Genomic DNA, 17,193 nt, shown 5'->3' on the forward strand with positions numbered 1-17,193 from the left:
ATTTTTGGAGGTTTGTGAATAAATAGCGATGCTATGGTTGTTATGTGCAGATCTATGGATTTTCTGTTCTCATTATAAATTTTTGTGGCTACAATTTACAGGAAAATTTAATTTACTGCATGATTTTTTTTATATTAATATTGTACCCAAAACAGGTATGCCTAATTGTTAGATCTGTGTGATTTATCATATGTCAAAGTCTGCATGTAGAAAGTATTGTTCAGGAGGGATTCTCTATAAAATACAGCTTTTCTAAGTAATGTCCTTGACATTTTAAGTTGAAATTTGAATCTGAAATATGTTTTTTCTCTCAAAAGGATTAAGAAAAAGAGATAATTTTAAAGTTGCCTAAAAGACAATATATAGTAAATAAATTAAACTGTATTTTTAGTGCTAAATGTACCTTCCTTATGACGTGAATTTAACTACATTTTCAGTTCTACTGGTCAACTAAAAAGAGTTCGGATAGGATATTTTAGTTACAAGGAATTTTTCATGAATTTTGTAAGCAATTGTTTACTCTCTTCCTTATCTCTTTAATGCTCTTAAAAATAACCTGGTATATATAAAATTCGAAGTCCAATTTACTTCCTTATATTGGAATTGTACTGTTTGTTAGATGATCTAGTTATAATAAATATCATTTTGAATTTGAATAAGAAGCAATAGCATTTTCAGGTTACAAGCACAAGTGGGCATAGGAAATGTACGTACTTCACAAGAAAGAGCAGACAAAGCGACAAGTATTTCTATAGATGAAAGCTGGAACGTGCATACAAGGACCCTCTTATCCCCAAAATCAAATACTGACGAGAGTTTAGACAAACATGAACAAATACATGACCGTTTACTACCTGATTATGCGGGAATGCATGTACGTCGTTTTATTACCTCAATACCAATAGTTTGTTTACAAAGTGAGGGTTAAGATTTTTTGATAATTTTTTTTTATTTGATAACTTAATTATATTTAAAAAAAAAACATTCCACTAGAGGGCATGCAACCTAATTAAGAGAGAGAGAGAGAGAGAGAGAGAGAGAGAGAAACTATTTTACTTACTATGGGAAGAAATGTCGGTGATAAAATTTTCCCGTTAAAGGCAATGATTAAATCAAACGTAGCTTATAGCATTTTTTTTTCTTTTAGCTAAACGAAAAACAGGAGCCGGGAGGACATGTGTTTCAAAGGTAAAATAATCCCCATCTTCGATTTTTCAGACTTACTTTGAATTTAAATTCCGTTATATTGATTGATTGATTGTTTGTTGTTTAACGTCCCTCTGCAGAATTTTTCACTCATATGGAGACGCCACCATTTGCCGGTGGAGGGCTACAAATTTGTCCTATGCTCGGCACTCAGGGCCTTTGAGCAGTGAGGGATCTTTTTCGTGCCAGCACCTACTGCGACACAGGGCCTCGGTTTATACGGTCTTATCCGAAGGACCGGTCTCTACGTCCCGCAGGAGGATTCGAAATCGCGACGTAAGGATTTACTCCTTACTTCGCAACTCTAGAGCAGACGCTCTAACCACTGCGCCACGTGGGCGACTAATTTCCGTTATAAGAAAATAATGTAAATAAAAACAAATATTTGTATAATTGTTAACATCCATATTTTCTTATTGTTTTAAAAGCAATAATTCTAAGATGGATGATCAAATTCATGCTGCTGCTGAATATGAAGATTCCGTTTCACAAGACATTTGGATTCCACCGACGACTTATAAGATCTCTAGCCCTAAAAAAGAAGAGTTATTGATTAAAACTATAAATTTTCCGAGGTACAGTTTTCCTCATAATTAAGTTGTTAATGTAGTAAAGTGTTTTCAATTCAATAATTAATACTTAATAAATATTAAAATAAGACAAAATTCCTATTAAAGACATCTAAAACATGTTCAGTTCATGTGTGTAATTCTGAAGTTTTGCACTGTTCCTTTTTGTAATGTTTTATGGACTTTTACACTTGAATACTGTTCGTTGTTTCCCTACATTTGATGCTAAGCTTGTACTTTATGCATAATGTTAAAATACATGTTAGAATGCATGATAAGAAATTTGTCAAAGATAATCATCGTAGTGGTCTAAAATATTACATTTCGACGTCCAAAAAAATACCAACAATTTAAGGACTCTAAAAACCTTCAAAAGTCCAGCAAAGAGTTTTGAATCAAAAATTAAATCCTTAGAGCGACTTATAGAAGAGTATATGCAGTTCATTTTCCCATTGCTGAATTGCAACTTTCACTTCAAAGTGCAGAGCGCATGCGAAGGAACAGTTGCTACCAATTTTAAACTGTATGAATATTGAATTCAAAATGCAAAATATTGTTCAAAATGAATATTGTAAGTTAACAAAAAAAAAAATAAGTTATATGTAAACAAAGATAAACATGTATGACAAATACTACACTTTGAAGAAAATATTCATCATGTTTTAGCAATTTACCAAATGTTTTATAGTATGTATTCATACCATTTCATGTACTCTAAGGGACTGTGTGACAAAAAGTAGTCCAGAAGAGGAATTAAGTGTTTTGTTCGACGAACTTAAATTCATTCTTGAAAATGATGCATATGATGAAAGTCAAAGAAAAAGTCTACGGGAATCCTATCCGGAATATCTTAAAATAATTGAAAAACGGAAGAACGATCTTTTGAAAGATGATCATGGAATTGTAATTGCAGGTAATTTTGCAGCAAATTTCAAATGTTGATTAAGTTGAAATGAAAGAATGAACATACTTGTTGCAAATTTATATTTCAAGCATTTCATAACATGTATATAAAGTGCTTCAAACCTGATAAAATCTTGTAAATGAAACAAAAAATATCTGTTTTAAATGTATTTTAACAACAGAATATTTAACAAGCGGTATAACATGTAATTTTAGCATATAATCGATAGAATAGAATCTATGTTGGTTCGCAGCACTTTTTTAAACTACGATCTTTGTATAAATGGATATTTTATCTGGAAAATCAGCTGATATTGAAGCATTGAATTAATATTTTTGGGATGCCTTCGGTCCTATAACACATCTGGCCGTGCTTACAATTTGAATACCACGCGTTAGCGCGGTATGATAATTTGTCGGCACGTCCAGAAGTGTTATAGGACCAAAGACATCCTAAAATATCAATTCACTGCTTATATTCACATTCTTTAATTTTTTCTCTCTTTATAATGAATGTGTAAAAATTGAATGATGTTTCATAGAATGTTTTTTTAGGTGAGCCAAGTGCAGGGAAATCAACGTTGACAAACAAACTACTACAGAAGAGAATATTTAAATGCAGGAAAAGGGAATCCACATCTACACTTTGTACAATTAGAAATTCTGAAGATATAAGGATTATCACTGAAGGTACAAATGGGGAAACACAAACAATATCTTTACCAAGTACATGCAATATCGAAACGGAAAGTGGACAAAAGTTACTGAGAGATACATTGAAAAATCTTACCTCTTCGCAGGAAAGCAAACATTTTTGTTCTATAGACGTAGGATTTCCGATACCTTTTCTGAAGGTGAGAATTAATAAAAAAAATAAATAAAATTCTATAAAAGAAATAATTGTCATTTGGTGGTCGTGTTTGTAAATTTAATAATTCAAGATGACCCTGTTTTTTTTTTATTTTATTTTACCTAATAGGGCAATACAATCATCATTGATGCTCCGGGAATAGATGATTCAGGAGATTTTACCAAGAAATTGATGGATTACCTCCCAAATGCGGTTTCTTTTATTTTTGTCATCGATGTAAATCGTCTTGGTTGCATGCATGATGAAAAGGTACTTTTTATGTCTCATAAGATATCTTCTTTTGACAAATGAATAAGGCGTAAATAAAGTAAATAAAGATAAATATTTTTTAGCAAATAAAACAACAGGGCAATGGGTCACAACTTCCACCTCTGTCCCTGATGCTCTCATCCACCAACAGATTATATTTCCTATATATTTATATATCAAATTTAATTGCTTGCCATGGCACCGTATAACACCCTGAGTTCACCCGAATCAATATGACTATATTTGCATGCCTTTGATGAAGATTTTTAATATTTTTCCATTATATTCCAAAATGGTTCACGTTGACCACAAGTTTCTCATGTACAGAGTTATCGATTCTTCAAATTTGTAATATACATATCAGTGTAAATGGTGTATACTAACTCTTTTCAAAGCTTGCGGGAATCCTGAGATCATTAATTAATCTTCAAATAGAAGACGAAATGCCATGCTTTGATCCCAAAGAAGTAATCTTCATAACAAATAAGTGGGACACCATAGCAAGAGATGGGAGTCATGACAAAGAAAGCAGCGATAAAAATCAAGATGAAAAGATCTGGAACGAACTCAAAAATGCTATCAAAACTATTTGGCCATTTGTAAAAGATGAAAATATTTTTAAAATGATCTTTACCATGTAATACTTGCAAAAAGATGGACAAAAGTTACTGAGAGCTATACATTGAAAACTCTTCCTCTTCAGGAAAGCAATACATTTTTTTAGAATAATAAACCAAATTATTTCACTCGTATTTGATATATTTGTTTAAAAATAATTACTTGTGGGTGTGTTTGTGGGAAGTTTATATGTTGGCATCAACGAACACGTATAGTTAGAATAAATATAATATTGTTCGGAAATGCAAGGTTTATAATTGGGTGTAGAAATGATTTATTTTTTTACCTTATAGTAAATTTTTTGTTCTATTCGGTCATGTATTGAGAATATCATGAACAGCGTTTCAAATGAATAGTTATACGAGAGCTGTTCAATAAAAAATGTCCTCGCTTAAAATGATAAAACAGTGTAAACTACTTCCGAAATGATATCTATCAAATTTGCTACGTGTTTAAAAGTCAATCATACAACATCAGATTTTATTTCCTATATATTTATATACAAATTCCGACTGCTTATAACACAATTTGTTCATCGGAAAAGATGATTACATTGACATGTACATTTTGTATGACAGTGCACATTTCTTACAAAATGGTTCACTTTTTTCACAAATTTTGCAATGTCATGCACACTTTGTTCTTTACTTTTAAATCTGTACATATACAAAATGGCAAAAAGGCTCTTGTTAAAGTGAGCGGTTGAAATTGATATCTTCAAATAGAATTACAATTCCTGTTTTGTCCTAAAGAAAACCATTAAATATGAATAAAAGTGTACAACGGGGAAAAGTTGAACACTTGATATCAAAATAAGATTTGTTTTGTGAAACACTATGCCAGCAATGATAACACAATTCGGGGATGGGACGTAGACGTGGTATAAACTTGAAAGATATTTTAAACAAAGTATTGTGTTATGGTTAATTACTGAACGCTTTATGAAACGCAATATTACATTTTTTCAAATGATGGTCAAAGGTTACAGTTGAAGTCACAATTTAATCTTCTCGTAAAATTAAATACAAGATTTTAGGAAGAAATCATAAAATGTCCTTTGCAACTTCCCTTTACTTTTGATCAAAAAGGAGTGTTAGCTATATAGTCATGATTTTCTGGGTTGGATGGGGGCAATTCATTGTGCAAGAAATGTTTGTAGAAGGTGATTTTAATCTATTGAAATTTAGTTCTTTTCAGTAAAAGAAGACATTTTTTAACATTAGTTTTAATGTTCACAAGAATGTTTACATTTTTCTTTTAATAGGGCCATTGAGCCATTTTAACGTGCCAAAATGAATCTTCTCAGTGCCTTGTCCAATTTAATTCATATTTAATCACTTTCACTTCAAAGTGCCGACCAGGAATTGTAATCAGAAGCAAATGTGTTTCAACCGTTCACGTTTTGACATTTGCCTTTTTGCCATTCTGTACATGTACAGACAAAAGTTAAGAGCACAAAGTGTGCACTGTGAACGGTTAAAATGTACATGTAAAGAAAAAAGTTATATCTAATTGTAAGTGTGCACTGTCATTGCAAAATGTACATGTCAATGTACATTTTAGAGCTGTACAAATTTCTTAAAATATCAAAACAGTGTGAACTATGTAAATGATGTCTATCAAATTTGTTATGTGTTTAAAAATCATCATACAACATGATAATTTGTTGAAATATAGCAAACAGCACATTAATTGATTTGTTATAATTTTTGTTGGCAAGGACGGTACCAATTTTTAATGCCAAATATTTTTTTTTACCTGCTCATTTGTCTTTAAAACAAACATTGGTTGTCTTAAATTTACATATTTTAATAAATATTTCTTTAGGACTCTTTATGAGTTTTACAGCAGCTTTAAGGAAGCGTTTCATCTCACTCTAGTTTACTGATTCTTTACCATTCACTTTTAAGGCAGTGTCTCGAATAGCCCTAAGTGTTTTCTAGCTTCTCAATAAAACTATGTGATGAAAAGTGGTCACATACATTGTTATAAATTCAGTAAAGATTCAATAATGAGAAGAAGGTAAACTTAATGACATATGATATCTGTATTGTATATCATAGCTATAGGGTTTAGGACATTATTTATTGAACAGCTCTCGTATTATTTTGCTAAAAATTGATTAAAAGAATCCAACAGATGACCTGTCAAGAAAATATATTTGTCGAATTGACTTCGTAAAGGTTGTTTTTGCTCTCTTTATTTGCCCTCTTATCATGCAATTCAATTTTAAAAAAATACAATTCCGTGAAACATTCTATATTGCATTCGATATTGCAAGTTTTTTTTTTCAAAGAGATTGTTAAGTAACGAGTCTTTCGGAATGTTTGACTTGAAGCAAGTGAAAACTAATTGTATTGTAAAGAGAAATCAGTAAAAGACACGTATGCCATTAGTTTTAATATGTTTATCGGAACCCTGGTCAAGTATCTGAATTCCTATAGGTATATATTTCAATGAACTAGCACATGCCAAGTAAAGTTGTAGCGTGCCTTTAACATAAGTTTTGGGTGACATGTGTTGAAAGTAGGTTAAACATTTAAATTTCTCAAAGTATGCTGTCAACATATCTCGGGCTCAAAAGACATATTGGAATTTCTTTGTGGTACATGTAACCATATATTGATATAAAAGTCTTGGTAGTAGTTGAATAAATTTTAGAAATTTAAATTGTAACACGTTATAAATACGGGTTATGTGTTTTTATACATCATTTTCAAAGGTGTCGTCAAAAGAGACGAATGCCTCAACAACAGCTTCAACAGAAGAATTTAAAAACTTCCGGAAGTCCTTAAATCGAGTTATTCTTGAAAGTGAAAGAACAAGGCTTGTGCAACATTTAAGGTAACAATTTTAATTCTATTTGTTTTAAAAAAAATTAGAAATTCCTAGTTATATGCATTTGAACAATAAAATTTATGAATAAAAATCGCGATAAAAGATTTAGAACCTTCAAATTTTTATGAATTTAAATTATTTATAATTTATCCAAGGTTTCTGCAAGATGTTTTGAAGAATATACGCAAAGGAATAGACTGTAGACTAGCGTTAGGCAAAAGAAGTGGAGAGGAACAGAGAGCCTTAGAAGAGAAGCATAATGCTAAAATGAAGGAATTAAAAACAAAATGCGTAGAGGTATTCTAAGGTTACAAAAAAATTGTATTTTTTTCCCTTACAGACAGCAAAAAATTTATATTTTTTCACGTAAATATCTCCCAATTATAAATGAAAGATTTCTTCTCTATCTCAATTTAGATTTTTTAAAGAAATCTATGAAGTCTCAATAGAAAGGACATAAATTGCTTGCATCAGTGTTGTTAACATCTTCTATTCTTGTTTTTTTTTTAATTGATATTTAGCTTCATAATTTTTTTTTAAAACTTTGTGTTTTAAGGTAAAATGTCAGGATAATAATTAAATAACATTATCTTTATGTAAAATATCAATTGTTATTTGTTGCTTTTTACATCAAACGAAACCATTTTTATATGAAAATCTGTCGTGTCTTTAGGAGGGAAGAAAATTGTTGGAGGACATGAAAAAGATGATTCAAGACGAAGCCGAAGAGATTTATGACTACATGTCTTCAGATCTTGGAAAGGATAAAATATTAAATCCACCAGGACACATGAATTTAATGGATATCCAGTATATCCCAAGCAGGCTCGAGAAAAAGGTCAAAGGGAGAGTAGAGATGTATGTTCAGGGTGTATTGCATTCAGAAAAAATCCAAGAAAAGTTTCTAATACTAAGGAGAAAGGCACTTGATTTTTATACTGAAGTTTCTTCCGATATTTCTGAAATAGAAGGAGAATGGACAAATAATTCAGAAGGAGCACACCATGAGGACTGTCAAGAAGTGTCAATGGCGCCATATATGACTGGTGTTATTGCTTCATCACCACTCTGGATACCAGCACTAGCGGTCGGTATTGGCTTGGCCATTGCTACGCTCGGTGTTGGTTTTGTTGCATCACCCATTATCGCTCCAGTTTTAGTGATACTTCTTCGGAAAGAAAGAAGACGAAAAATAATGGATAAGGAGTATGAAAATTGTATGCAAACAATTCGAAGTACAATATGTAATCATCTTAAAATTATGTATGGTGACGTACTTGAAAAACTTATTAAAAAGATTAGTACGGATATTCTACCAAGGAAGATAAGATCTTTGGAGAAATTGATCGAGGAAAGAAAAGTGGAAATAGAGATGAGCATTACCTTAATAAAACAGATTGACAGAAGCGGTAAGAACTGAAACAAATGGTATTTTTATCTCTTGGCGTAAAAGCCAATCAATTAACACTTGCTTTACACGAATTTCCTCACTCCACCCAAGTGTAAAAGGGGTACCTGGCTATAGACAGTGAAAGATATTGTCAGAATGTTAGTGTTCTAGCGCTGATTACGGCAGCTTGCACTGAGAAAGATTCTGGATTGTTAAGGTCTGCTGGGGTAATAATGATTGTAAAGCGCTTTGAGTAGCATTTATGCTAGAAAAGCGCTATATAAATCCAATCATTATTATTATTATTATTATTAATAGCTACCTAGGTATTTAAAGCTACCCAAAATAGCTATTTTTACCTACTTTCTGCTTTACTTGCATTTTATGGGCAAATGCAGGAACGGCGCAACATAGTGAGCACAAAATTTCTTGATACAGTCACACTGATGATGAATATAATAAAAATTTTGCCAAAAAATGAAAACTTTGTATATTATCAATTTTGCATAGAAACTAATGTTAAATTGCTGATTCAGGAATTAATCATTTTTTGACCAAAATTTTGTCGTATTCATCATTAGTGTGACCGTATCAAAAAATATGGTATTCACCATGTTGCGCCGTTTGGTCTTTCGGTCGCAAAATGCAAATATTATATAAAGTAGGTAAAAATAGCTACTTTTGGTAGCTTTAAATACCTAGGTAGCTATTAATAGCTACGTAGGTAGAAATAGTCTTTGGACTGGACCTGTTGAACTCATAGAGTGGTCCGTTGATAGACCTTCTAGACCTTAACTCCTTTTTTTCTTTGCACTTCATTCAACTCATCTTTAGAATAGAATACAGTTATAAATATCATAATGAAAAATTATATATAATTATATATAATTTATAGGTATATGTGTGTGAGGATCTATGGGTAAGTGATGGTCAGAGAGAGAGAGAGAGAGAGAGAGAGAGAGAGAGAGAGAGAGAGAGAGAGAGAGAGAGAGAGAGAGAGAGAGAGAGAGAAAGAGAGAGAGAGAGAGAGAGTATTTGTTCATAAGAAAACTATTTGAGTAATTTGTAGAATTTGAAAATGATTTGATATTTATACGTAGTTCTAGTATTTGTGGAACCAACCTCGTTCTATTTATATAAGACTGTCCAAGCCTACCTTAACTCCTGATGTAGATGTCACATCCAAAATTGAATGGATATTCTACTAAAACTAAAATAAATAAAACTATAGTCGGCCACTTTAATTTAAATATATTGATATACGAATTCACAAAATGAATATGAGTTAATATCAATTCTATGTAATTATCAAACAATATCAATAATGCTTGGCCACACTACATTTTCAATTTTAATGAAACTTTTTGTGTGAACTTACATTGTCACATCATTAATTGTTTTATGTATTTTTTTTATTTAAAAAAAAATATCTCGTTGCCATGGTAACGGACCTATTATTTCCCCTGTAAATTTTTCCTAAAATTTGACAAAAAAAAAAACGTGATTTTGTAGGTTTTACTGAATAAAAATGAGCCTAAAAAAACAAGACAATGAGAAAGTCTACTTTTGCTTCAAACTACCATTATCCCTCTTTGGTATAACAACATAATTTAAAAAAAACTGTAATTCTACATAATGGCTAAACATCGCTTATCTTCGGTGATTTTGGCATTTTGCCAAATTGAGAAAATTACCATTTTAGACCCTTTTTCAAAGCGATTTTTCAATACTTTGCACACTGAATTGAAATTCATGAAGCAGTGCATCGTATAGATGGTAAATAAGTTAGTCTAAACACATTAAAATATTTATGGGACATTTAAATATTTTTTTTTTAAAAAGCTGATGAAAAATTACCAAAAATCTACAAAATTTCCCTATTTCAAGGAACATATGCACACTTCATTACGTTCATATAGAAAAGAAATGTTCCTTTCTACCTGTTTCGATGTAATTTACAGTAACATTAGTCCATATCTAGGAGAAGTGTCATGTAAAAATATTCACATCCCATTTCCAAGATCATTAATACATGTAAATCTGTTCTTCGATAGAAGAACTATGAACACCTGCACAAAACGCCCCCCCCCCATCTTCCGTAAAATTGACAATTTTGAAGTACTTGTACACTAATTAGGGCATGTTTCAAATTTCCTGAAACTATCCCCTTAGATTGAAACTATTATGAAATAAAAATTTCCCTATCCATTCTCTGTTACCATGGAAACAGGAATGCAAGATATGTTACCAGGGATGGGGTAATCGTAATCAGTATTCGTAATCAGCTGTAATCGATTACAGTTTGCCAAGAAATCATGAGTAATCAGTAATTATCCATTTTTCTGATTACAAGTAATCGTAATTTAATCGATTACTCTGAAAAAAGCCCTGCAATCATGATTACTTTTTGATTACTTTATGATTACAATTATTATAACAAAGTTCATGAAATAATGATTTTTGATGATATTCAGTGAGCAAAGGTTATAGAAATTATAAGCTATTTTTAGTTAGGTGTCTTCTTTTAATGCTTCCAGAAATGCTTATAAGCAGGTCCATTGTCCAGACAATGAGTAAATTCTATTAGTTTCCTAGCTATATTCAGTAGTAATTTCAAAATACTTTAGCAGCTTAGTATATCACCATTTTGACTTGATATATTGTATAATCAAACTGGAAGAAAATTACTAAAGGATAATTTTAAAGTTCGATTTTTGTTTGGTTTCAATCAATTAACATGTGTGAAATGCTACATTTTGTTTTCCCTATAAAACAATTTTGAATAAACGTGTTTTTTTAAATTATCAAATATTCCTATGAGATGTGTACTGGGGTATCATCTAAAAATCACTTTGTTTGATTTTAGGTGTACAAAAAAGATATGTTAATTAATTAGTAAATTTGTAATAAAACACCGGTATACTGAAGTTGGGTCAGCTTGGGTTAAAACAATTATTGAACTATCCATGCTTGCCCCTTCCACGTGTTAATTCTTGTAAAAACATCTAGTAATGGGCAGCTTAATTGGAAAGTTCATCACTCATCAAGAAGGTCAATTACATGACCGTGTCACAATTCTCCATCGAATCCCTTTATGTATAACTATAATTATGTCCAGTTTGATTAATAAATTCTTTTTATGTCTATCTTAACAATAACACAGATATTTACTTGAATTAAAGATAGGAAATATGAACTTGATAAATCTTATGCATCTACCACCAAACTTTGTCTGGATTCTACCTTCAAAATATAAATAATATTTAAAAAGATAAGACTGAATAAAAACATTCTGTTGTCCTTAAACATTGAAGTGGGTTGGAATTCAGCTTTCACTTGCCTGGTTTCAAACAAAATTAATATGGCATCCCTTCTCAACCTGCAATGGTAAATAATTCCTGCACTTTCCAATATACACCGATTTCAAGCTAATTAAATGTGTATGTAATCCTTTAGAAAGTTGTTTTCTTTATTCTAGTATAAGAATTGTTCTGTTACTGGACAGTTATTAAATTTTGTTTAAAAAAATAGAAATAAGCAAGGTTTAAATTTAGATAAACTGGAATATTTTTAACAATTTAATTTACTTTCATATTTTAGGAGTGGTTACCTTGAAAAGAACAAAATCTAGGCTGTCCACTTTCTTGCAGAATGCACTTGAACTTCAGTCATGGCCTATTTGGTCCTGTTTTGGTTTACTGGTCTTACTTTTTTTTCTTTACTCATCTTATATGGTAAATCCTATGATGAAAAAATTATGAAAATAATTCATTTCATTCATACACAGACATGTTCATGTGTGTGGTCATCTTACCAGTAGTGAATATTTGCCTGAGTATCAAATAATTTGTTTAGAGTATTAAAAAACATGGTCAGTGTTTATACACAAATATCATTATAAATCAGAGGTGAATATTCTACATGTACATGTATATAGTTTCATTATACCTTCGCTTGAAAAGTGGTAGGGTATACTGTAATCGGTATGTCCGTCCATCCGTCTAGCTGTACGTCCATCTGTCTGTACGTCCGTCCGTCTGTTACGCTTAAGGCTACCCATCTCTTATCTGCAACTCCTCTTATACCACTGAGTGAAATTTAATGAAACTTTCACAGAATCTTTTTTTACATATTGCCATTGGGCTTTTCTTATTTCACTTTTTGATCTAACACATATTTGGGGTTTCCCGGCCACAGCAAAACATGGACTTAGTCATCAGTTATAACCATATGGGAGGCAGGGGTAGCATTTAGTGAGCTCACAGTAGCTCTAGTTAAATTTTGTTTTAACACTAAAACATAAGTGTACATTATATAATTTTTACTGTTTGCTTTCTGAAAAGATTATTATTATTCACACAAAATTGAACTATAGATTATACAGTACCGGTACTTCATAGACAAATGAAACAGTCTTTATAAACAAACATAACTCAATAAATATTTCCAGTGCATTCTTAACCTAGATCTAGTTTGTCAATACATATAGTACAATTTTGGATATATATTATAAATTTAAAGTTGAAATGATAAAAGCTATTAAATAAAACAATGACTTCAAAACAAACATTCTGTTTTCTATTTTTCTGCTTATGACCATATTTTCCTGATATATAGAATACTTTTTAAAAACTTAGCTACTTTATGCTTGTGCTCACACATTATTAACCTTTAATGCACTTTTTCTTTTATAGAAACAAACTTGCTCTAGCTAAATATTTTAACAACACAATTCTGTAAAATATGTGCCAAATGCCAATAAAGAATTGAATTAATAGGATTAACAATGAATAAAAACTGACAGAAGTGGAAATTATATTATAAACATAAAAAATGCACACTTAAAAGTCTCTCTCAGCACATCATAAAAAGTAAACTTACTGAATGACACAGATTTTATACGATCTCATTTATATTTCGAGGGGGGGGGGGGGCGGAGGGTGGGGGAGTCAGCTGTATCAGCAAGTAATGTTTATATGCTTCAAATTCAACTTTATTAAAAAAGAATTATTAATTCATTGGTCAGAAAGTCAAACTGTCAAAAGGTATAGTTCGCTTGATTTGATAAGGAATCACCACTGGCCACTACCTGTAAAACAACTGTGCATTGTAAGGCAAATAAAATTAAGAAAATATGCATTGGTTAACATGCATAAATTTACCTTCTGTCTTCATTGTTTGAGATGTCTAGCCTTCTTTTCTTCTTCCAGACTGTAAAACTTTGATAAGATCTTCGCTAGAAAATGGCCATGCAATGTTTACTAATACATATTGTACCTCCAAACGTTAGAGAGTAGTTCAAGAGAAGTAATTAGGAAGCAAAAAATGCCTCAAAATGTAGAAAAAAGTCATCTTTATCTTTGAATTTCTTTTACATCTTTGAATCTACCAATATTTTACATATTTTGATATAATCAAATATCTAAATATCAGCCTTTCATTATTAATAATTACTTAATTTGTAATCAGTAAACTCTACTAAACCAATCACCTATCTGATATGTTGTAATATGTCAAATGGCCATTTACAATTGAGATATTAAATAAAAACTACAGATATCATTACTTTAATCTGTAGTATTAAATTAAAATAATTAAAACATATTAAGTTATCTCTTTTTCATTACTGGACACAGTTTTTCCTGATAAGTACATGTTTTTTTCAAAATTAACGATATTGAGGAATTTTGCACCCCGGTTCTATGGCAACCAAGGGTTTATTTCATAAACCCACTTTAGATTTTACAATTAATGACATAGCTGCATAAAATTATTTTAAAAATTTCAAAATGTTTTTCTATGCGTGGCCAACCAATTTTGATAATTACAGAGAACTGATATTAAAACCTGAAGCAAAAGGCCTTGTTTCCCCATTTATCCCCGTTTAGCAAAACTGGTACAAAAATAATCCCATTTATTACGAGCTCCAAAACAATTTATCTTGTTGATGTTTTTGCAGCAAAATTTTATGATAACGTTTGTGTTTGTTGTTCAGAATCCACCCTAGACAAAAAGGCAGTGCTCAAAGAATTTGAGGGATGGCTTCGGAAGAAGTATAAGGATATAAAAATAGTTCATCTCTACATCGGGAAACAAATAAATGGTTTGAAGGACACTTTGGTTGTTGTTATCGATAACGTTGATGTCATTGAAGAAAAAACTTTTGATTATTGTGGTAAAATGTTCGACCTTTGTTTCAAACTCTGGATGAGGCCTTCCTCCGAATGCATGCGTATTTGTAAGTTTGAAAATGAGCATTGGCATAAAATCAAAGACGTTAAATTAGCAGAAATCGAACAAAGTTTGAAAATGTGTTCGACCTCACTTTTTGACGAGCACTCAAACTTAGAAATAGTAAGTGCCTCCGCATATCGATCAAAGAAAAATGGAGAAAATATTATTTTTGAACCTTGCATTGTTCTCTATTGTTCCTGCAAAGGAGTTGTACCATACAAGGAAAAAGAGTTTCCAAAACAGATAATGGGAAGAAATACTGACGTTAGGGAAGGATTTTTCTACCTGTTTCCAAACGACCGCTATTTTAAAAGAGCATCTGACGTGCTCGATCCATTGATGATTGGGGCAAGCATAGGAAGAAAAGGTATCACATTTTTAATCTGTTAAAAACTCTTTATTACTTAATTGTGGTTTTAAAATAATAAATTAACTTCATTGTGATGCGATGCAAATAAGAAAAATTATGATATAAAAATGACATTAAATTTATTGTATCAAAAATGCAAGATCAATACAAGATCAAATCTATAAAAATGCCATATGCAAAAGATGATTTTACTTTTACCTCGATAACTGATTCAAGTCCTTATCGTAAAAGTAGCTAAATCAGAATTCAATGGACTATTACATGTAATAGTGACACAAAAAATATACTAAATACCCCATGAATAAGTGAATGACACATCAAAATGTATTTAATTTCATATCTGAATGTTTATTTTAAAAGAGGTAAATAGTTATCTAACAAGAAAGCTTTCTGATTAACGTGATAACTTCAGCTCTTCACCCTCCCTTACTTATACATCAATATGCTTTTATCAACTGTATATGGGATTTAAAACAATTAAAAGATATAACCTTTTACAGATGAAAACAAAGAAGGAACTCTAGGTGGTTTTGTCACATTAAACAACGGGGAAGTAGGCATCATAACCTGTGGCCATGTGCTTTATGATTTTTCTACCAATGTTTCCCCACAGACTACAGCTGTCGAAGTAGTCCAACCATCATATGGCTATAGGAATACCAATAATGTTTGTGGTGTGCATATTAAATCTATTTTGGAAATACATCAAGGAGTAACAGTGGATGCATCACTGGCAAAACTGACAGATCGTGTTCCCCAGCGTGGACTTTTTGCAGAATTGATGACAAATGATTTACTGGGAGTTGGTGAATATCTTAATATTTAGATTTTATCTGTACTTTATAATAATCTATTTAATCATTTTATTGTTTGTAATAAATTTCAGTCTATATATGTGAGTGACTCATTGAGTAGTCACACTCTCTTGTTTTTCATATATATACATATTCATGGTAAAAGAACATGTTTCTTGTAGGATTCAGCTTGGAAAATCTTCCAGAATATGCATCTGGATCTACGCGTGATTATCGAAAAGAAAATACTAAACGTACCAACCTTTGCATAAAATTTGGTGCAAGAAGCGGGCTCACAAAAGGTTTCTTGTGTGTGAATGGCATGACTGCAAGATGTCGCGATGAACAAATGTATCTAACAAATCCAGCATCAGGAAGTACCTGTTTATATCGTTCACAACTAGAATTTGGAGGAATTGCGACAAAACCCTTTGCTGTGGAGGGAGACTCTGGAGCTCTTGTCTTTCAGGTCGATCCAAAGAGCAGTGAAGAGGAAGACGATAAATTATTTTGTATTGGGATGGTTGTGGGTGGGACATCTTACTGTACAACTGTGGTAACTCCAATTGAATCTATTTTAGAATCTTTAAATGTAAAAATGCACGTTTTCCCCGAGGAAAGTATGGAACAGTTGTAACAAACCCTCCGTATGTGAACTTTGCATCTCCATTTTTTTCATCTTATATATTTTTTGGGGATGATGATTTTCGACAATCTGTGAACGCCCGGGTTAGTAATACGGAAATGTAGATATTAAAGCATTATAACAACTGCTTTTTATTTTAAAAAAATCAAATTAATAATGATATAAGATTATTTTTTACGTAGATTTTATCAAGGGGAGACAGGGCACAGTTCACATGACTTAAAAGACAGATTACGTTAAAGTCGCTGCTGATGTACATATTAAACGTTGTTTAAATCAACAGTTATTGTGTAATTTTATTCAAAAATTGATTTAAAATTTATTATATATATCATTTTTTATGTATATAATTTTTTTTAACATATTTTAAAAATCTTGTCATCATTTAGATACTCTGAGTATTGTAACATTGCCAAATCTACACATCCGTTTTTCTTTACCATGAAGTCTAACGTAAATGATGTCATAGACTTAGAGTTTGATAGAGAACATATTAGCCACTCCA

The 17,193-nt window shown here is 31.3% G+C and overlaps 3 protein-coding genes across 3 annotated transcripts; all 3 read left to right on the plus strand.

Annotated features, from left to right (window-relative positions):
• Positions 1-2,441: 2,441 nt before the first annotated feature.
• Positions 2,442-4,439, plus strand: LOC134257311 (uncharacterized protein in xynA 3'region-like; the record flags this gene model as incomplete). Its single annotated transcript, XM_062739945.1, has 4 exons — positions 2,442-2,688; positions 3,234-3,532; positions 3,658-3,798; positions 4,194-4,439. Coding segments are annotated over 4 exons (933 nt in total), but the record flags the coding sequence as incomplete, so codon positions are not given.
• Positions 4,440-7,111: 2,672 nt separating this feature from the next.
• Positions 7,112-8,674, plus strand: LOC134257315 (uncharacterized). Its single transcript, XM_062739948.1, has 3 exons — positions 7,112-7,260; positions 7,410-7,551; positions 7,928-8,674. The coding sequence occupies exons 1-3, from the start codon at positions 7,112-7,114 to the stop codon at positions 8,672-8,674; spliced, it is 1,038 nt and encodes a 345-aa protein (XP_062595932.1).
• Positions 8,675-14,346: 5,672 nt separating this feature from the next.
• On the plus strand, positions 14,347-16,770 carry LOC134257316 (uncharacterized). Its single transcript, XM_062739949.1, has 4 exons — positions 14,347-14,359; positions 14,640-15,245; positions 15,749-16,054; positions 16,225-16,770. Exons 1-4 carry the CDS (start codon positions 14,347-14,349, stop codon positions 16,677-16,679), a joined length of 1,380 nt encoding a protein of 459 aa, XP_062595933.1. The 3' UTR covers positions 16,680-16,770.
• The last annotated feature ends 423 nt before the right edge of the window (positions 16,771-17,193 follow it).

The sequence above is a fragment of the Saccostrea cucullata genome, unplaced genomic scaffold (genome assembly GCF_032062105.1).
Source record: "Saccostrea cucullata isolate Sc308-1 unplaced genomic scaffold, CSIRO_AGI_Scuc_v1 ctg3659, whole genome shotgun sequence".
Lineage (NCBI taxonomy): Eukaryota > Metazoa > Mollusca > Bivalvia > Ostreida > Ostreidae > Saccostrea > Saccostrea cuccullata.